Source organism: Malaya genurostris, chromosome 1, assembly GCF_030247185.1.
Source record: "Malaya genurostris strain Urasoe2022 chromosome 1, Malgen_1.1, whole genome shotgun sequence".
NCBI lineage: Eukaryota > Metazoa > Arthropoda > Insecta > Diptera > Culicidae > Malaya > Malaya genurostris.
In genome coordinates, this window is record NC_080570.1 from 6,592,333 (window position 1) to 6,615,053 (window position 22,721).

The 22,721-nt window shown below is 41.2% G+C and overlaps 1 protein-coding gene across 3 annotated transcripts in view; it reads right to left on the reverse strand.

Moving 5' to 3' along the window:
- Positions 1-22,721, reverse strand: part of LOC131431057 (serine-rich adhesin for platelets-like) — a 482,585-nt gene that overhangs the window by 16,151 nt on the left and 443,713 nt on the right. The window contains exons 9-11 of one of the 3 annotated variants that reach the window (XM_058596523.1): positions 3,859-4,287; positions 960-3,746; positions 707-888 (exon numbers count right to left, since the gene is read on the reverse strand). In XM_058596523.1, coding sequence (XP_058452506.1) covers positions 707-888; positions 960-3,746; positions 3,859-4,287 — 3,398 coding nt within the window. Of the gene's footprint in view, positions 1-706; positions 889-959; positions 3,762-3,858; positions 4,288-22,721 lie in introns of all 3 variants that reach the window. The other 2 variants (XM_058596516.1, XM_058596531.1) reach the window with 2 other exon arrangements.

A 22,721-nucleotide genomic window follows, 5' to 3' on the forward strand; every position in this document is an offset into this window, starting at 1 on the left:
ACTGACATAATAAGAAGCGGCATCGACTGTAGTTAGTTTTGTTAGTAGAAAATCACGTGCTTCACTACTAGGTTTGTATATATCTATATTTATATGTCAACAATACACTGAAAGAAACTAGAGGAGAAAGAGTAGAAGAGACGCTTGTTGTTGTTGTTTTTGGCGCTGTAGATGTGATCTGCTATTAATCTAGGTTGATTGGTTGGTTGGTTGCTGGGAAGACTCGCTATAAGTTTGTGTGTTTTTGTTGTTGTTGTTGTTGTTGTTGTTTTAGGCAGGTTCTGTGAGGCATTCTGAATTTGAATGTATGTCGTCTGTAGGTGAGTGTGAGTGTGTTAGTGAATGAATCGATAAGTATAGTCGCCGTTCAACTAACACGGACGCAAACTAAATCAGAACTACTATGGTAACGGTTACTAAAAACTTGTACCGGACGAACACAAGAAGAAGAAGAAGAACACAAACACAACTCGCTAGCAACACATAGCCGAGTGATTTTTTTTGCTGGAACAATAGTGAGATAACTGTTGTTTTGCGAACGAAAGAATGTCAAACAGAACGCAAACCAAAACACGAACGAAAAACGCGAACTAGCTTCTGGCTAACGGAAGCCGGAACTTGGTTCCTTCTCTCTGTGGGTTTGTGCTTCGTGTTTGTGTGTTGTCTGTTCTGTTCTAATAACGGACAGTTACTGGGGTGATCTTACTTGCCGCACACCTTGCAGGGATAATCATCCTTTGTTGGTATGTGGTTAGGGTTAATAGGGTTACCAGCGGCAGTAGTACTCAAGAAATTACCATTTTGCGTAGTGCCATTCAGGTGTACTGCCGACCGTCCGATACAGTGAATACGGATGTGACCGTGCAGGGCGGCCTTCGACGAGAAACTCTGCAAAAAATGAAGCAGGGTGAGTGCTTGATTAGTCAATTTTCCCCACACCCAACCCTTAAGCGACTTACCGCTGAACAATCGGGAACCTCACAGACGTGCGGTCGCACGTCACTGCCGCCGTTAGTAACGGCATTCGAACCACTTCCACCGGATCCGGATCTAACAGAAGTGCTAGTAGTGTAACCGATGTGGTCCAGTAGCAACTCATCGGCACTAACGTTCATGTTGATGAACTTCATCGAATTGTCTCCATGTTGCAGCAGATGAGTGGTTTTGTAGTCCACGCAAAGTTTCTTCCAGAAGTAGTACAACTGGACACAGTCACCGGTGGACTTTTCCGGCAACAGTTCGGATGCTATTCGGAAAAAGTCCTTCCCGTACAGTTCGAGACCTCGGATGAACTGTTCCATTTCGTTTGCCGCCCACCGTCGATGGATGCCAGCCGGTGGAGTTTGCATTAGATTCAGGATGGCGATGTGAATTTCTCCTTGCGCTTCCAGTAGTGACTTCAACGCCGTTTCCTCGGAGTGACATCCCAGCGGCACGGCAGACGAACGGGACAATTCTACGAAACGAGCAATCTGGCCGTCGTTCTGAGCTACCGCAGGATCCCACATGTGCTGATCCACTGGATGACTGTGGTTATGATGATGATGATGCTGATTGTGGTAGCTGGATGTGATACAGTCCGGAATGGCAGCTTGGTAGTCGTGTCCGAGATTGATTCGGGGCCGAATGGGAAGTGGTGGTTCGCTAAAAATATCCGAAGTGTTATCCACGGTCGACTCGGACATTGAACAGCTCGCATGATTGGCTAGCGTGGAAGCGATTACGGAGTACAGTCCGGGAGCAGTTCGGCCAGGATTCAACATCGGCTGGGGAGTGTAGTGCGTAACGGGAACTGCCGATGTAGATTTCCGTAGCTTCGAGTGATAGCTGGGTGACTTACGGATCGATACCGTCGGAGGCATCAAGGAAGGTCGTTTCCGAAGCAAGGCATGTTGGAGCTTTGGTGAACTGCTGCTGCCACTGCTGCTAGAAGAGATACTACTCGGACTAAGGAACACGGAGTCACTGTGGTTGTCTTTTGGAATTTGCTCTGTTTGTACGGTTAGTGGAATTTCGTTCGTATCACTGCTGGCGACGCTGGTCAGCGTCGAGGCATCTGTCTCAGTTTTCTGTTTTTTGGCACTCGGTGGTGAGAAGGTGCTGTTGCTATTACTGTTCGGTGGTGGCGTCTGTTGCGGACCTGCCAGAATTTCCTGCTGTTGTTCGAACAGAAACTTCTGGTGCTGCCGGTGGGCAAAGTCCTTCGGTGATGACGACAACAGCGGATCATCCGAGTTGGACATCATCTGCGACTGCAGTGACGTCAGTCCGTTCAGGTAGTACAGATCGATGTCGGCTTCGGCGATGACCACATCTTCATCGCTCGGTAGCACTTCTTCCAAGGCTTCCTTGACTTCCTCCGCACTTGACATGGTGGCCGAGAAGAATGCATTCGACAGTGGCGAAGAAGCGTTTCGACTTTCGTTGATAAATGCCTGAGCTTCGTCCAGGAAGTCCAGATTGATTTTCGATGGTGAACCAACTTCTTCCACGGTGGTGACGGACGCCGAAGATGACGACGGTTGTTTGCTGCTAGCCGGAGACTCCTCTACAAAGAAACTGTCTTCATTTTTGAACAGCTCATGACAGTGATCGTCCAGGATGTTTTTGTTGCTTCGGAAAAGATCGTTGTTCTCATCCAGTAGCTCGTTTTTCAGGGCGAGAATTTTTTCATCACTCAATTTGACGTCTTTGGAGTCCGTTTTGAAGAAACCATCGTCGAGGAAGTTAGCCGAAGAGGTTGGACGTTTGTCATCGAAGAACGAACTGGCATCGGAAAAGTGTCGGGAATCGTCCAGGAAGGGAGACGCTTGCGCCACAGCTTCGTGTGATGCCGGAGGTGTCGGATAGGCCAGTGGTGACGGTAGTGGAGAATTAGAAGCTTGGCTACCGGTTGGATCGGAAGTGTTGCCAGCGTTGCCGCCGCCGCCGTAAAGAATGAAATCTTTGGAATGGAGTGCACTGAATTCGGCCAGACTTTCCGGAAGTGGCGAATCCAGTACGGCCTGCAATTGCCGCGAAGTGGTAAACGTTTGCTCGTTGATGGTAGTGTAATCGGAGAGAGATGCAATCTCGTCCAGCTGATCGTTGGATGCGGGATCTTGGAGCAACTGTATCGAGTCTACGGCCTGCAATAGCATGGTCGTATCACTAACACTGTACACGTCGTTATCACTAAAGAAGGCAGCAGCGCCGGTGGCATCGGTGGAATAGGCTAGAGTGAACACATCCGCACTGCCGGAAGGCGCTTGTGATATTGTAAGTGAGAGAGGCGAAGAGTCGCAGTTAGCAGTTACCGTCGAGCTGCCATTCGTCGTCAAACTGTTTGCAATTGACAGTGTCAACGGTGGTGTCGATCCTGGTATGGACGGTGCACTGTTCAGGTTTGCCGGAAGCACTACCGTTCGGGTATGGGCAGCCGTGGCAACCGACGGTTGAGTTGCCTGCGTTGTAATTGCTAATTGACCGGAATCGGAACAGGTACGCTTCACCGCCACCTTGGTACCACGTTTCAACAGTTCAATCAAGGTGGCATCTTTGACTTCAGCAGCGTTGGATGTCGTCAGTGTACCACCACCAGTAGCGGCGGATGTTGCCATGATGGTTGCTTTCGGATTGATGATTTGCGTAGTTCCGTTTTGGGTGGAAACGATGGCAACCGTTCCTGTCTTGGGAGCTAGCAGAGCCTCACTGGCTTCCAGTAGTCTACGGGCGGTTAACGGTGCTGCCGGTACCACGAACGAACCCTTCAACAACAGATTCTACAGTTATCAAATGGGGGAAGAATTCAACTACGTTAGAACACCAAAAACATCGATAACAACTAAAACTAACTAAACAACCAACGTCGCTATATACCTTCAAATCCTTGCTTCGCTTGTTGATGATTTTCTCCTCGATCAGGGCCCGAACCCCGACACTGGCGGTCTGCAGCGGCGGTCCGGTATGTTCTTTTTTATCACATTTCTTCGTTTCGGTGTCCTTTTTAAAGTAACCGCCATGCAGCCGCATGTGACCGTTGAGGGCAGGGATGTTCTTAAACTTTCGATGGCACAGGTTACACTCGACCGGTTTCTGGTCTGTCTTGTTCGGAGCATGGCCGGTGGAGGAGTTTTGCGTCGATATCGAGTTGGTGGTCGTCTCCGAAGCCGTGGTCGATTGGATGCTAGTGGCGGCGATTGTGGCTGAACTTGTGGTGCTACTACTACTCTGGGAACTGCTTTGGCTGGTGGAGATCGAGCAGGGAATCACGGATGCGGTGCTCACTTTGTGCTGGCTCAGCTGGAGCTGTTGGAACAATGGAAAAAGAAATTTAATGTTGTGTGAGAACCGTTGTGGTAGCAAAATTTACGACACTCTTTCGCTTGGGTGTCTTCGTTGTCTTGTCCTGTCAGTTTGCAAAGAACGGCACATGCCGAGCCTAGTCCCCCCACCCCCTCCCCCACTCAACAACGAAAAGTGGGATGCGGGTCATTATCTGTACTTGAGCGAAAGTAAGTTGTTCTGCTGCACTTAGCCGCATTGAAAGGCACACTCCGGCAGGGATAGGTCAAATTTATTGGCTTTTTCAAACAGCTTAGAGGCGTTACTCTGTTGAAAGTTTTGCTCCACCTAGAGTGAGGGTAACTGTTTTTCGGTTGCCGCTACAGATTGTTTTAGGCAGTAAAAACAAACGACAAATGGTTCGATCAGCAGACGACCTGAAAGTGTCTACTACCGGGAAGATGGAATCGAATCACGTAAAGCCAAACTTAAACAAGTCCAAAGTAGTTTCCTCACCCTTGAGAAACAGGCTTCCACAATCAATGGAACTGGTTTCCCAGGGGGTGGATTTCTCTTTTTTCTGCTACTCCTAATGAGCTTATTGTTGTAAGTGGTTAGTCGGACGGAAGGACGAACGAACGGACGAAGAGATGATGCGTCTTTTGCATTGCAGCACAAAAGAATTGATGCGAACCTAATAACAATTTGAAAAGGGTTCGCACATGCCTACTAGGATTTGTTTCCACATGTCGGGGGTTGGAAACGAAAACTGCAGAATAGAGCGAAGTTATCTTTTTCTTTCCAAAGCCTACTTATATTCAATCTACAAAACAGATCCAGAAATAAATCGGTACAGTTTTGTTTTGGTCAAATTTAGCGTTTAGTTTGATGGGTAACGAAATTATTTTTGAATGATACTCCCAGTTCATTAATTTATCATTTCTCCTATTGCTTGAACAGCTTTGCATCCGTCACTTTTTCTCTGCATTCAGAGCTTTGTTTTAAAACTAGATTGCCCGGAATTTAGTATATTGCCTAAAACCAGTCAGAATGACTGGAAGAGAGAGAAACTGTGATAAAATAACTATTACGAAAAAAAATTTAAACAAGATTTTCCAAAATGTTTATAACAAGTTATGTTCTACAAAAAAGTCAAACATTTTTTTAGCAATTGTGCCACTGTGTGTATATTGTTTTTTGTCTTTCTCTGTACCATTCAACTCAGTTCGACGAAAGCGAAAGCGAAAAATGTCCGCACTTTTGGAAGATATTTTTGCGCTCAATTTTCTCAAAGATGGCAGAACCGATTTCAACAAACTTAGGCTCGTTTGAAAGCCATCGTTGAGCAATTGATCGAATTCGCAGATCAATTGGCTGTAACTTCTGGTTCCGGAGATATGATGGTATAAGTGACGTAAGCGACAAAACGCGCTGTTTTCTCAAAGGTGACTGAGCCGATTTTAACAAGTCTAGGTTCATTTGAAAGCTACCGGTTGATTTATGGACAAAGTTCGAAGATCAAATGACTGTCACACTTCTGGTTCCGAACATATAATGGTATAGGTGACGTAAACGAATGGCCGCACATTTTTCGTCATCTAAATTTTCTCGAATATGATTTCGATAAACATAGGCTAATTTGAAGGCTAGATTTTGTTGTTTTTTGATACTTTTCGGTGAGAAATAAATACACTCTAATGCCGTTTTTTGTACTGCATAACGTTTCGGCTTACTATGCTTCAGCCATCGTCGGACGCCTACAACATATATTTTTCGTCAGTAATAACATACAATTTACAATTTCACAAATCAATCAAACATATTACATACTCAATAATCACAAATTGGAACAATGGACTTACAATTTACAAAAATTCACACTCATCATTCACTCTATTCCGCACTCACTCATTGCCGACGATTGGACGATCATTCATTCTAGACCGTCCACACGCTTTACTACTCCGATACTGTCGCAGCTTCGATACCAGACCATCGTATGTGGTTCAAAATGTTCCACATTCACGTTGTAGATTAACCGTTCTGTCCTCTCCGAGTATTTTTATGTGAAACATTTCTGCTGTTAATCTGCTCTCCTGGTTATCAATTGGTTCCAGTATCCGAGTATTGGAAAAGTCAAAAAGGTGTCCCTCTTGTTGTGTGTGTTGAGACAGTCATGATGCAGTGTGAATTTTTGTAAATTGTAAGTCCATTGTTCCAATTTGTGATTATTGAGTATGTAATATGTTTGATTGATTTGTGAAATTGTAAATTGTATGTTTTTACTGACGAAAAATATATGTTGTAGGCGTCCGACGATGGCTGAAGCATAGTAAGCCGAAACGTTATGCAGTACAAAAAACGGCATTAGAGTGTATTTATTTCTCACCGAAAAGTATCAAAAAACAACAAAATCTAACGAAGTTGCGGTGACTAAATAGAAGACAAAATTTGAAGGCTAACAATGTCAATCAAATTTGGAGGGGTAATGGCGAACATTTCCGTTCCGAGAGATGCAATGTTATATTTGACGTAACCAACAAATCCCAGTGTTTTTCTATGCAACAAAATTTCTCGTAGATAAAAGAATCGACTCGTTTCTAAACGGTGTAAGTTTCTTACGTATAAAACCAATTCCAAAAAATCAAAAACAGACAAAAAGTCAAAAAAATAAACGTCAAAAAAGTCAAAGTCTAAAAAAAGTCAAAGAAGTCAAAAAATTCAAAAAAATCAAAAAAGTCACAGATGTCAAAAAAGTAAAAGAAGTCAAAAAAGTCACAAGAGTAAAAAGAGTAAAAGGAGTAAAAAAGTAAAACAAGTCAAAAACTCAAAACAAGTCAAAAAAGTGAAAAAAGTCAATAAAATCGAAGAAGTAAAACAAGTAAGAATAACTAAAAAAAGTAAAAAAAAAGTCAAAAGAAGTTGAAAAAGTCAAAAAAGTAAAAAATAAACTCACAAAATAGTGAAAACAGTCAAAAGAAGTAAAAAACAAGTCAAAAAAGGCAATAAAAGTTAATAAAGTTGAAGAGAGTCAAAAAAGTAAAAATAAATCAAAAAAGTAAAAGAAGTCAAAAAAGTAAATAAAAGTTGAAAACGTCAAAATAAGTTAATCAACAAAGTAAAATAAGCCAAAAAATCAAAAAAGTCAAATATAACAGAAAAAAAGTTCAAGTCGAAAAAGTCAGTCAAAAAATCAAAAAAGTCAAAAAAGGTGAAGCAAATATTTGACGAAGTTTCACCCGCGTTATAATGAACGATGAAACTTATGTGCTGGAAGAGTTTAAGCAGCTTTCCGAAATGTCTTTTTTTTAGCAAATCCATGTTGCACCGAAAGAGGCGAATCCACCTAAATTTCCGGAATTGCGACCTATCGAGCGGTATTGGGTTTTCGTGAAGACCGAACTGTCTCAATATAAATAGCAAGCTACAATTATAGAAAAAAAAATTCGAAATTGCTGAATCAGTTGCAGAGAAGTCCGCGAAGATCCTAAAGGCGCGAGTAAACTCAAAAGTTCGTAGTTTCTTTCAGCTCTAATTTATTATTTTTACGTTTCGTCTTTGACTCATCAGTGCAGAGCAGTTCAAATTGAACTGCTTAGTGCTAAACTCGGCAGTTCAATTTGAACCGCTAGGCAGACGTAAAGTTTCTGCTATTTACAGAACACTTTTTGTTTTGCAACGAAGTGCAATGTCTTTTCTGACGTGCCGAACGAGAACGTGTTCTGAAAATAGCAGTAACTTTACGTCTGCCTAGCGGTTCAAATTGAACTGCCGAGTTTAGCACTAAGCAGTTCAATTTGAACTGCTCTGCACTGATGAGTCAAAGACGAAACGTAAAAATAATAAAAACGGTTATGTGCCCTAGCACAAAATTTGGCTAACCCCTAAATGAACTCTAATTTGTTTTAAGGTGATTAATGGATCAGGGTCATTTCGCCGATTCCTGCAGTTGTCTTAATATTATAATTGGAATTGATTTAAAATAAACACAAATGAATGATAATACGACAACGCCCGTTTTGTTGACCTACAATTGTACTTCTTGAATAAATATTGATTCTTGTACTTTTGAATAAAGATTGATTCATGAACTTCAGAGCGGAGTTCCCAAGGAAACTTGTTGACTATTAGCCACTAAGCATCAAAGCAATTGCATCTTGGCTTCGGTTATGTGGCTGCGCCATATCAGTTATACAGGAGGCATAATAGCACAAAAAATAATGTTACATTATATATTCGAAATTACCCTTTCGGCGAAATGACTTTCGGCGAAATGATCTATTCGGCGAAATGACCTCCTCAGCGAAACGACTTTCGGCGAAATGGCTTTCGGCGAAGTGACCCGCTCCTGTGACTAATAATGCACAATTTAATGAATAAAAAATGCATCTTGGATTGAAGTACTAGCAAATTTGTTTTATTCCAAATCTAATTCGTCCAGGTCTTTTGTCGCGAACAAGCCTTATAACTAACGGTGTTCAAGTATAACAATTTTTGTTTCTTTTACGACATTTTTTCCGTTTACTGAAGCAAAAAAAAATTAGTAACGGAGACTTATTAACTGTCAAAGAAAATTCAATGTACTTCACCATTAAAGATTTCAGTGATATGGTGTTTGAATTGTTTAAAAATTTGAGCACATACAGATAAAACTTGGAGCACCGTGCATGTGCACTGTGTACAATTGGGTGAAAGTCTACTGTTGTGGGATAGCGTTGTTCGCAAATTTCAATTTTTGTTGTTCAAACAGGGTGGCAAGTCGATTGCCGATTCGTATTTCCCAGTTTTTTCCCGGTTTGCGAGATAAAAATACCCGGTTATTAGAATAGGCTTATATCGTTACTGATTAGGTTTTATCTTAAAATTCCTTTAATTCAAGCTTTAAACAGATATCCCATGGCAAAAAAGAAGATTATAATAGGCCCGCTAGTTGAGGATTAAAGTATTTTGCGGTTCAGTTAGACCTTAGTTAAAAAATTAAGTTGCATTTCCAAACTTCAGTTCTAAAATGGATTCCAGAATTGATACAGGATTTAGTTCCAGAACACAGGCCAACAATCTGGATCTAAAAGTTGAATTCAGGAACTAGATTCTGAAGATTTTTCAACTAAATTCCTAATCTGGATTTTAGAACTAAATTTCGGAGCTGAATGCTGGATCCGAAATTGGAAATTTAATCCTGGACTGAAATTCTGTAACTAAAATTCAGTTGTTGATCAGAATTCAGGTTCATACGTGCCGAACTAGAATCCTGGCTTAAAAACCTTTATTATACTTTTTTTCAACGATATAAAAAAATCCTGGCCTCGAATTCAGCTCCAAAATTCTGTTCCAAAATTCAGTTCCAGAACACAGGTTCAGAATTTAATTTCCAAGTTTATTTTAGTTTTTTGGTTCAGAAACTATCATCAAAACTGAGTCGCAGAATTCAGTTCTAGATTTTAGCTCCAAAGTTCGGTTCAAAAATTTCAGGTCCAGAATTCCGATTATTTAACGAATTTATTAAATAATGAACTCTCCGATGGTTTCTAGCCAATTTTATTTCCAATTAGCGCAACTAGTTTATCTTCTATGAGAAATCCTTCTAAAATTGATTTTCAATTTAACATTTATAGTATACTAATTACTCTAGCAGGCTTTGATTCAGATAATCTACCAATGCATTCATTCAGAATTTCAAAAAGAGCAATGATTAATTCAACTAGTTCTATATGCTACAACCTATCAGTTCAGCTGAAAAGTTCGTATCGTTTAATAGAAACACACATTTTTTTGTCAAAATTCGTTTTTATTATTCAACATAATTGCCATCAGAGGCGATACAGCGATTATAGCGATCTTCCAACTTTTCGATACCATTTTTGTAGTACGATTTGTCCTTTGCCTCAAAATAGGCCTCAGTTTCAGCGATTACCTCCTTCATTGCTTCTAAATTTTTTGCCAGCGAGCATTCTCTTGAGGTCTGAGAACAGGAAAAAGTCACTGGGGGCCAAATCTGGAGAATACGGTGGATGAGGGAGCAATTCGAAGCCCAATTCGTTCAATTTCAGCATGGTTTTCATCGACTTGTGACACGGTGCATTGTCTTGATGAAACAAAACTTTTTTCTTCTTCAAATGAGGCCGTTTTTTGAAATTTCGTCCTTTAAACGCTATATAATAGTCACTGTTGATGGTTTTTCCCTTTTCAAGGTAGTCGATGAAAATTATACCATGCGAATCCCAAAATACAGACGCCATGACCTTACCGGCCGATTGTTGAGTCTTTCCACGCTTTGGGTTCGGTTCATCGCGTGCAGTCCACTCAGCTGACTGTCGATTGGACTCCGGAGTGAAGTGATGGAGCCATGTTTCGTCCATTGTTATATATCGACGAAAAAAATTGGTTTTATTTCGATATAACAGCTCCAAACACTGCTCAGAATCATCAATTCGTTGTTGTTTTTGATCGATTGTGACAAAGCTTTCTCATATCCAAATATTCGTGAATAATATGTCCAACACGTTCCTTTGATATCTTTAGGGTGTCAGCTACCTCGATCAACTTCACTTTACGGTCATTGAAAATCATTTTGTGGATTTTTTTCACCTTTTCATCGGTAACAGCCTCTTTTGGACGTCCAATGCGTTCATCGTCTTCGGTGCTCATATGACCAGTACGAAATTTTGCAAACCACTTACGAATTGTTGCTTCGCCCGGTGCAGAGTCTGGATAACACTCATCAAGCCATTTTTTGGTATCGGCGGCACTTTTTTTCATCAAAAAGTAGTGTTTCATCAACACACGAAATTCCTTTTTTTCCATTTTTTTCACAATAACAAAAGTAGCTTCACTCAAAATGCAATATCTCACAAACTAATAATCAGACAGCTGTCAAATTTATACACGTATCCATACTGAAAATGGTATGGATTTAATTCTAGCGGCGCCCTCATAGAAACGATACGAACTTTTCAGTCGATCTGTTACACCACAATCGCTAGATTCAAACAGGTTTATTTTTGTGCTCATACCTTCTAATATGAAACAACATTTTTTCTTTTTTACCTTTTTTTATATATATAAAAAATAGGTATAGAAATCGCTCAAACTTTCGAAAAATTTTCCGAGGCCCGGATGTCATATACCAATCGATTCAGCTCGACGAACTGAGCAAATGTCTGTGTGTGTGTGTGTGTGTGTGTGTGTATGTGTGTGTGTCTGTATGTGTGTTGTCAACTAAGAGGTCGAGATCTCAGAGATGGCTGGACCGATTTTGATCAAACTAGTCGCAAATGAAAGGTCTCCCCGTCACCCAGAACGCTATTGAATGGTTTTGAGATCGGATGAATACTTTTTGAGTTATGAGATCGGATGAATACTTTTTGAGTTAGTTTTAGTTTTATGTCAAAATTTTCAGTTTTTTGACAGTATCTGTCGCATTTGACCTTGAAAACAGAATATGTTTCCAGACTTAGATTTCGCTCGGTAATACCTATCCAACAAGCCATAGATTGTTAAAATCCGTCAATTTTTAACGGAGATATCGATATTTTCGTGTAAGCCTTATTCCAGTAGAAGGAATTTTGAGCGCTGTATGAAAAAGCAATGCTTGGGAGCAACATGAAACACGATTTTTTATACTGTTACATATAATTGTTTCTAAGTACCAAAAAGACTGTGTACAGCATCCTTTTTTATGACAATTTGCCTCGGACCAATTTTAGCACGGTTCATTTTTGGCAACATAATCTTTCGAATATGGCATATGTAAACCAGATGATACCAGCATTATCGAGTTGGAAGTAATTCCATAATTATATTGATTTAAACTATTTACAGCAATAAATGCTGGAAGAACATGACTTCCATACACCATACGACTCAGTTCGTCGAGATCAGCAAATGCGTGTGTGACAAATAATTTCACTCAATTTTCTCGGAGATGGTTAAACCGTTTTCTACAAACTCAGATTCATTTGAAAAGTCGTATACTTCCAAACAATGTTCCTGAATTACGTTTGGATCCGACTTCTGATTGCGGAACCACAGGACGATATGTGAAACGAAATTAAAATAATGCAATTAATTTTTCTCGTAGATGGCTGAACCGATCTAAGATTCAAATGAAATCTAAGAATCATCTATGATTCAAATGAGAGGTCTTAAAATCCTATAAAACCTCTTACTTTTTAGTCAGATCCGACTTCTGGTTTAGAAAATGCAGGTGATTAGTATAAAAATGTCCATTTCACATAAATTAATCAGGTTTATCGGGTTTGCAGATTTGGATAGTCGATTACCAAATAAATTTATTTCAGTTTGAGCGGTATTCGTTTTTGGATTCGGAATGTACCCCCAAATTTTAATTCGCACTACAATTTCTCAAAGATGTCTACACACTGCTCAGGTGAATTTAACTGATTTCGGCTACACCGATTTTAGAATTCCGGTTCCAGTATCGAATCGATTCTCAAAGCTCAATCATTTTCTCAAAAAAGACCAAATCGAACTTCAAAAACAAATATTACAGGACTTAAGGTCCCATACAAAATTGGTGAATTTTATCCGATTCTGGAATTACAGATGATGAGTTTATAAATTTCATGTAAATTGTTTGGCGTAATAATTTATGGCCATTCGAATCATTTTGGGCTATGCTAATACCTGAATACCGGCTCTGGAAGTGCCATAAATAATGACGAAAAACTCTAAAGTGGAACTTACTTCGACATCTCATGGAATGTTCAATCGATTGTCGCACGCTAAGATTGAAATTCGATATGTTTTGCAGTTTCGGCATTACAGGGTAATGAGTGATTAAAATCCCAATTTGCCGTTTAAAACGACGATAATTAAAATAATGTCATGAGAACTAAAACACCTAAGAATATCCATGCAAAAACACATGCGTATTGATAAAAAAAGGTATCATCTCAGGAATCAGGAATCAGGAATCAGAACAAATTGGCTCAAATGGCACGTTCCCCTTGATATTTAGAGATTTGTGCCTTGCCATCAATTTGTTTTTAGCATCATTTTCCCGATATATAAGAGGGAAGGATTGAAAGGAAATGGTAAGGGTTGGACTAGGAGGATGGGAAAAATTGACGACACAAAAACACATAAAAGCAGAAGTAAATTCTGCACCCCTAAGGGATGCTGAACAATCTGCTGAGGATCACATTTAGTGGAAGCAGAAGGAAATTCTGAACCTCTACGAGGTCCCGAACAGTCTGCTGTTAATAAAACCTCCAACCCCCGAGAGGATTTAGAGATCTTACAAAAGCGACACCATTCTGCACTCCCGGAAGAATGCAAAACGACTCGCAGTATGTACGAGCAGAAGTAAATTCGGTACCCCCCAGAGGATGCCAAACAATCTGCCAAACCCTATTTAAGGTTAATACAGAAGGGATTCATTCACTCCAGGAAGAACGATGAACCCTTCTGACTATAGCTCCTTACCACATTGGGTGAGAAACGAGAGAATATCCTTCAATTTTAGCTCCGCATACACAGACTCAACCATGTATGGAGAACCAAAAACCCGGATACGTAGCTGCGTCAATGCGGGACAGTTACATATCAGATGATATGAAGTACCATAATCGCATTCACACAAATCACACGAATAATACTCAGCACGTTGAATAGTAGCCATGTGATAATTGAGTTTGCAATGTCCAGTCAGAGCTCTGACCAGAACACTTCAATGATACTTGGAGAAATGCAGTAGACACTTTGACATTTTCAGATCTAAATCTGGTAGAAATGCTTTGTCTGAGCGCAAGTTTGCAAGTTGCGCCAGTAGCTGGCATGTTTGGATGCAGCCCAAGAACGTATCTTGTGCTTTATCCAACTAGTTGAAAGTGGTAAAGCTGGTTCAGGACCAACGAAATCATTCTCTGCACCAGTTCTAGCCAACTCATCAGCCCATTTATTTCCAGTAATACCAGAATGGCCGGGTACCCATAAGAAGTAAACAGCATTTGAAATGCTGAGGTCTTCAATTTGAGTTCGACAAGCGATCACTAGATTCGACCGTGAGTCATTCGAACTGAGTGCTTTTAAGGCTGCCTGACTGTCGGAACAAAAATAAATACGTTTACCACAGATCCTCTGCTGAAGTGCCGATTGTACTCCACACAGAATTGCGTAGATTTCTGCTTGGAACACAGTACAGTATCTACCAAGTGAATGAGACTGCTCCAGCCTATTTCACGACAGTAGATACCAGCACCAGCACGACCATTCAACAGAGAACCGTCCGTAAAACAAACTATGTGTTCATCAATGTGTCGTTCCAGACAACCAGACAATCATTCCTAACGAAGAGGATAGCTCACATTGAATGTTTTAAAAGGAAAACTGCATGTGAGAGTTAGGTCACTAGGAGCGAGTAAATACTCATCCCACGGAACCATTTGAGACCACAAGCGAGTGTGACTGGTAGCATATTCTAATGGGTTACTGTTCCAAAGCCCTGTAACCCTAAGACGGTATGCACAAGATAATGCTTCTTGTTTTAGGAACACATGTAGTGGTTTAATGCACAATAGCGCCTCTAGAGCAGCAGTAGGAGTTGTCGTGAATGCTCCTGTCATCGCCATTAGGACCATCCTTTGGAGATGATTTAGCTTTGACTGAACTGTCGCGACTTCTCCTTTCTGCCACCATACAAGACATCCATATGCTAAAATTGGTCTAACGATAGTTGTGTAGATCCAATGAATATATCTGGGTTTGAGTCCCCATGATTTTCCAAAAGCTCGTCTGCATTGGCCGAAAGCCATGCAAGCTCCTTTAATCCTGAAATCAATGTGAGCAGACCAATTCAGTTTTGAGTCAAGAATAACCCCGACGTATTTAACTTGATCGACCACAGTGACCTCTGAACCAAAGAACTGCAACGGACGAGCTCCTGTAATTATCCTACGATGAGTGAAAAGCACCATTGATGTTTTGCCCGGATTTACAGATAATCCAAACCTGACAACACCATTGTTCAACAGATCGCAGGGCTTGCTGCATTGAATCAAAGAGAGTGTTAATGCTTATACCGGTCATCAATATATGATAATCGTCGGCAAAACCATAAGTCGGAAATCCAAGGTTATTAAGTTTCCTTAACAAACTATCAGCGACTAGGTTCCATAAAAGTGGGGATAGTACACCACCTTGAGGACACCCACAGACACTCAGCTTTCTAATCTCTGGCCTGCCGAATCGATGATCAAAGAAGTTGATTGCTAAGCATTGCGTGTGTCCAGTAAGGGAAAAACCCAAGATATTCCGTTCACGACTGCAATGTTTAACCTCCTGCAGCCATTCAGCCATCGGCACGGAAATACACCTTGACTTAGGAGTTCCTATTTTTGTGGCCTTTTACGACATGGAATAGGAAACCAGTGGATCAATTCTTGGTAAAATTAATTCCGCCGGATGCCACACGGCTTACCTGTTTGGTGGACTTATACCACCGGTACAGGTGGACCGTAGCGTTATTCTTAGCAGTTGGGAAACCGCTACCGACACTACACGGCTATCTAGGCTGCTCAGAGAGGGAAGTTAACATTGATGGTCAACTTCCATGGATGGCCGAACAGCCGATGAACTAAAACACCTAAGAATATCCATGCAAAAACACATGCGTATTGATAAAAAAAGGTATCATCTCACTGCTAGGTGGATTAATCACGTTTTTTATACCATTTCGGCACTATTTCAGGCTCCGGAAGCTTCCAGAACCTTCTTGTGATTAAATGAATAACAAAGCAATCGCTTTAATTCCCGTAGATTCAATTTCGAAAATCGTAGATCCAACATCCCGACTGATGACTGCTTCGACGATATAAATATATTCCAAGGGCACACAAATTCATCAACAAAAAAAAACAGAAAAACTGCCTCGATTGGTGCGGCATTTTGCTCGCACTTGATGTGACCTGAGCTAAATTTCAAAATCATATTTCTGTATAAATCTGTCACGTCAATAAACGAAACGAAGCAAGCCATGCAACTGCCTCTACAGCAAGCAAAGCCCGCCCGCCCCGGGAATCAGACCTACATTCGACATACGTATCTCGCAATCAAGTCCGGAAGAATGATGAAACCATAGCCTACTACTTTCTTTTCGAATACACCCCCAGTCAGTCCCAAAGGGGGCAGAGGCGTTCCGAAACAAATCAAATTGTCGTATATTCGAGCGCTGTCTGGCGTAGCTGGCTGTTATTATTTGGGGACAATAATAAAATTGCCATAAACATCTGTCAGATCTAATTGAGTTGAAGGCACGCACTCGTGTGACAGTGGGCCATGGGATCTGGTGTATGTGTGTGTGCTTGTGTTTCTGTGTTTGATGAAAGGAACCTTTCGACATCCCCCATCCATTTCCGGGCATTGGTAGATAAAACTCTGTCATTTCGGGAGGATTAATCTTCATGCTCTTCGTACCACGAAGTGATTGAGGCCTGCTAAAGCTGCAGTAATTAATCTGCTCGGTTTTATGCGTCGGTGATGGCGTTGAAGGCTCCGTTTTGTATGTGTGTGTGTGTTCTTGTGCATTATAGTCAATCAAAGGAAAAAGCACAAAGTGACACTTATTATCTTGGATCGAGCTTGACGAAAATTGGGTCTTATTCGACTTCGGTCTTCACTGTTCACAGTCCCAAAAGCCAGAGGCACTGATGCTTCGGTTGGCTTCGGTTGGCCCCACTGGAAACGGCAAAGATTGACACAAATGGACGAAATATTTCGATTGAATAGATAAGTTACAATTGAATTATGGTCGGCCAAACCGACACTGGACACACTGCACCGGGATCGGAGTTGGAGATTTTTGCCATCGTCAGCATCATCGACAGAAGTCATTCCGAGAGTGCTGATATCCCTGTTTGGGTCGAATGTGCCATATTCAAATATTCGTAAGTGTGTTACGTAATTGTTTGACTAAAGATGATCCTTTGACAGTATGGATTTTTGATTTCAGAAGGATTGAATGGATATGTCCGTGTTTGATCAGGACTATCAAGACAAGACGGACGACCTTCCGAGCGTCAACTAATGGATTCAAAACTTTTCGTATCATACTTTTTTTGTTGTCTATACCTTCTACAAGGAATCACATACTCTGAAGCAATCCCATCTACAGGCAACGCTCGGAATACCTCGCCAAAATGAAAATGAATGGTCCCACTTCTGGTGGAAAACGATCCGAGCTTACGGCAATCCTAAGACCAGAACCACCGGCCGGACGGACGGACGGAGGAATGGCTGAGTGTAATTCTGATCCGAATCGGCTTCCACGTGCAATTTTCTCCGGATCGCTTCGCGTGAGCCCAAGATTTATGGCTGCTATTAATAAAGATGAAAGTGAATGGACATTGATAAGACTCGTCCGGAAAGCCCAAGTTTTTATCTTTGCTGGCGTCAGAGGAAAAAGTCCCCGGACCACCGCACCGGTCCACGGGTCCACACAGTTCTTTCATCTGTTGGACATGGAGTACCTGCAACCAAACAAAAAAAACCTCCGGCCGTTTGCCAACCCAGGGAAGCTTGGGGACGGGATAATGAATTGAAAATTTCATATTCGTTACCCCCCGTCTGGCAACCGTGTCTTGTCCCGAAAGCACGATGAGCCTTTCAACACATTTATCGATTTTTCTACCCCGACGCCACCACCACCACCCCTACTTTTTCCCACTGTGCGTACGAATGTCGATGCGGACTAATTGATAAACGGAAATGTGTGGATGAAATGCACCTCCAGAGGGATATGCTCCGGTGGAACGAAACCGAATTTCCACACGTCAGCAGCATCGCCCTCACTGTCCGATTTGTCGGATGCATTGTCCCCGAATCCGGCAGCGTGACTCGAATTATTGATGCACTCAAAATTTTATCACAGAGTAATGAACTGTTCGAGTTGAATAACGTTGGGCACCGGTGCAATAAATATCATTCAATCAATGACTGTGAAGCTGCACCCATGAATGACGTAGTAGTAGTTTGACTGTATTAAATTTTCCTCAAAAAATACCAATCATTTAACGATTAGATTAAAGCAGAACAGCCCCACAAAAAACAAAAACAAAATCCAAGCGACTGTTTGTGTGTGCGGGCAAATAAATTAAGGTTTTTGCGAGCAGCCGTTGTTGCCTTTCCCTCGGGAACCGAACCCCAAAGTCAGAGCAGCAAGATTTGTTTCTTGGAACCATGAATCCTTTGGTCAATTCATAGCATGTTGCATGTTGAAAAAAGGGGCCGTTCGGTGAATAGGAAGAAAAAGGGGGGGAGGTGGCCGGGGACTAACTGTTGGTGATAGTGGTAAAAGATGGCACTTTATCATTCGGCAGTGTGCGGTTTGGGGTTTCAGGAGCAAATGCGCAGATGATTGTGCTCTGTGCGGGAAAGTTCTTGTGAAAGTTCGGGTTTACCAGTTCTGCGTTCAGGCTAGGGAGGAGGAGGAGATGAGGCTTTCTAATGATGTGGACAATTTCCGGGATAAAAATGGTCGGATAAATTTATGACATTAAAGCGCTTGATGATATGGTATGGGAAACGTGATCTTTAACAGTTTCACACTTGAGAGTAGAAGGAGGTCGCGGTTGAGATTAGTGTTAGATTTCAGCAGATCGGCTGAAAAGTTCGTATCGTTTCTATGAGAGGGCGCCACTAGAATTAAATCCATACCATTTTCAGTTAGTACCAACCTTCAAAAGATACGTGTATAAATTTGACAGCTGTCTTCAAAGGCATGCATCAAAAATCTATCCTGACAAAGTCTAGATAATTTAATTTGGATGCGATTAGTGCATAAAAACATAGGTGTTTTCGCGATAAAAATGAAGTGAACGTTATTTTTGTGAAGGTAAGTCGATTTCTATGCACGCGCCATTTTTTCTGCTCCAGTTTCCTGGTACCGTAACAAAAATGAGAGAGAAATAAAATCGCCTCAGCCCTTAAGAGTATATGCGGGAGATACGTACCGCGTAAAAGCAGTGTTGGGAATGAAACTTTTAATTTTCATAGCCATTGTATCTCAACCTTTCGAAAGAATACGTGATGAATAAATTCGCCGATGAACAAAAAATGAACCTTCCTGAAAATGTTCAATGCGCGTAGAGAGGTTGATAAATAATTCAATAGTTGTGGTGTATTTGAGATTTATTCGACACGGCTTAGTAATGGCTAGAATGATAATAAAAACAATCACAAATCATGTTTGCAGCTGATTAAAAAATATTAACATTAATTTAATTTGAATAACGTACGCTGAAGTAACAGGAGCGCAGACTACCGCTGTGCCAATTCAAACGCGCCATTCAAACACTTCGACTACTGTGGGTTCGAGACATGCTGACAATGCTGCGCTCCTGTTACTTCTATGAATTCAATTTCTGCTAAATAGCGTTTTATTGGATTTAATCTAAATAGCCAGCAGGAATTAAAGCAGCCTTGCGTGCATCGAAAATATCGCAGTTATTATTTCTCAGTTCCGGTTCAGTGACGAAATTCTTCAGTAGACATTATTATTTATGAAAATATAATAATCAATTCGTGCACGAATCAGTTCGGTGTCGAACTGAAGCGTAGTGAAAATTCAGCATCGAAATATCATCGGAGACTCTTCTCCCTTTCGATGATCTCTTTGACGATATTTCTGTGTGTGAAAATTCGTTATAAAGTTTCGCTTACCACTGATTTTTTTTTCGAAAATCTCTTGAACTTTTTTGTTCACGAGTGAATTGAACTTTTTCTGATCATGATTTCCCCAACACTGCGTAAAAAAAAAACGCGTAACTTCGAAAATCCGCGAAAAAAAAACCGCAAACCTAAAGAAATTTTGTTTGATGGCAAATATCTTAGAAATGCATGAAACGTCCAGATCTGGTGTAATCTCAAAAAAATATTTGTTCGAATAATATCAACTTTGTGAAAAAAATTTCAGATTTCTGAAATCGAAATTTTGTTCATGTTAAATGTCTTAGAAATGCATTAAATGTCAGATTTGGTGTAGTATGAAAACATCTTTTGTCGTGAATACGACTTACTTTACTATGGGGCGCCTTTTCAAAATTAGCCATATGGAAGAATGGGCAGAACTTAATCGCGAATATCTCGACTTGTATTAATGGTAGCAACATAATTCTTTCACCATTTCATCAAAAATATGATCAGGAATTTAGGATAATATTTTGAACAGTGTGCGATAACCACAAACAACTCAAAAAATAAGTTTTCTTAAAATTTGAAAACAACGCGGAAAACTTTTTACTTTCGCTTGGGTTTTTCGCGCAAGGACGACGATTTTGAGGTAGTCAGGCACATATCTTCAACTGAATGCGTATAAAAGGGGAACCGTGGTCGAAAATCGATCATTCGTCATCTAACACTCGATGTGGATAGACGAATAACCTACTACGACTAATTTCGATTTTGTTTTATTTTTTATTCGCAGTTGTCTACCTACCCAAGCTATGGGTAAAAACCGCCATAGATCCGAGAAGGATCCAAAGGATGCTAAGCGTCTGAAGCCAAGTGATGTACAGGTAAACGACCGTTTGCTGAGTAAAAACCAATATGCTGATCTGCCAGTTGATGTCGAAGAGGAACTGCAGAAGAAGGAAAAAATGCCGCCTTTCTACCTGAAGGGCTTCCCACCAACTCTACGCTCGGATTTCAACACACTGATCAGCAAAGGACTACAGGCAACAATCCGTTTATGTACTGAAGGCTACAAAATAACTGTTCCGGCTTTGAACCACTACAAAGGAGTGGAATGTTATCTGAAGCAGACAAAAGCGGAATACTTCACACACGATATTGCCGCCAACAAACCTATGAAGGTTGTACTTCGAGGACTACCCGACATGATGGAAGCCGAACTAAAGCAGGCACTGTCGGAGGCTGGACTAAAGCCTTTGATGGTGTTCAAAATGAAGCGACATAATACGGACAAAAAGTTTAGAGATCAACTGTACCTGATTCATCTGGAGAAGGGCTCCATCACCATGAGTCAACTGAAAACGATTAAATCGTTATTTCACATAATCATCGAATGGCAAAAGTATAAACCGGTACATCGGGATGTCACACAGTGCACGAACTGTTTGAATTACGGGCATGGAGCGAGGAATTGCCACATGAAAAGTCGGTGCGGGAAATGTGCCGAACCACACAATACCAATGATTGCCTACTAGATGACATCGCTGTAAAATGTGTGAACTGTGATGGCGACCATCCATCTACTAGCAAATCGTGTCCCAAACGTGCTGAATTCACAAAAATTCGACAACAGGCATCCCGTAAACAATCAACGCGCAAGAATGTTCCACAGAAGGATGAAATTAATTTCCCACGGCTCCCACCGAAGAGGGATATTCCGAATTTGCCGCCACTTCCTCGCAGCAATCCAAAGACTTCAGCCGCTGGATCTCAAAAAGAATCTTCCTCAAGAATCCCTCCTGGATGGGGCAATAATCATCCACAAGCAAAGGATGACTCTGATGATTTATTCTCTGCTGAACAACTGATCGTCATTTTTGAAACAATGACAACAAAACTACGAAACTGCAGAACGCGGTTAGATCAAATCAACGCCTTAGGCAAATTCATCATCGAATATGCAATATAATGAGTTGGTTATAGTAAATTGGAATGCTTGCTCACTCAGGAGCAAAACTGCTGAATTGTCCGACTTTCTTCAAGAGAAGAATGCCGATATTGCTATTTTAACTGAAACTCATCTTAAACCTGAAATTTCTATTTTTATTTCCAATTACAGGATTCACAGGCTCGACAGGACAACTACTAGAGGAGGGGGAGTTGCCATTGCCGTTAAGCGATCCATTCAGCACAGGCTTCTGTCAGCCTTTAAATTGCAACTAATAGAAGCCATCGGAATTGAGATCACTACGACGATGGGACCCATCATCATCATTGCAGCGTACTGCCCCAAACAAACCAATCTTCGAGATGGTACGTGTGCATCATTGAAGCGAGATCTGGCTATGCTCACTCGACGACAGAACAAATTCATCATTGCTGGGGACCTGAACGCACGGCATGAGCTGTGGGGAAACAGAAGACAGAATCGAAACGGATTCGTACTTGCCGAAGATTACGAAGCTGGACAATACAACATCTTCGCTCCGGATCAACCAACGCGACTTTCCAGATCGGGAGTTCATTCCATTTTGGATATATTCATCAGCAACATCGCCATAGACAGCTCTCCGGTTGTCTTCTACGAGCTCTCTTCTGATCACTTTCCAGTAATATTGACATTGGGATCTTCACCAGAAACAGTGCCTATTCAACCTCGGAGGAACTATTATCGCACCGATTGGGTCCAATTTCAACATATCGCCGACCAACTTATTAATATCGATTTGCCACTTGATTCCCCGATGGAAATCGATGCAGCCCTATCTTTCTTCCAGCATTCAATCACAGTCGCTCGTGATAGGACGGT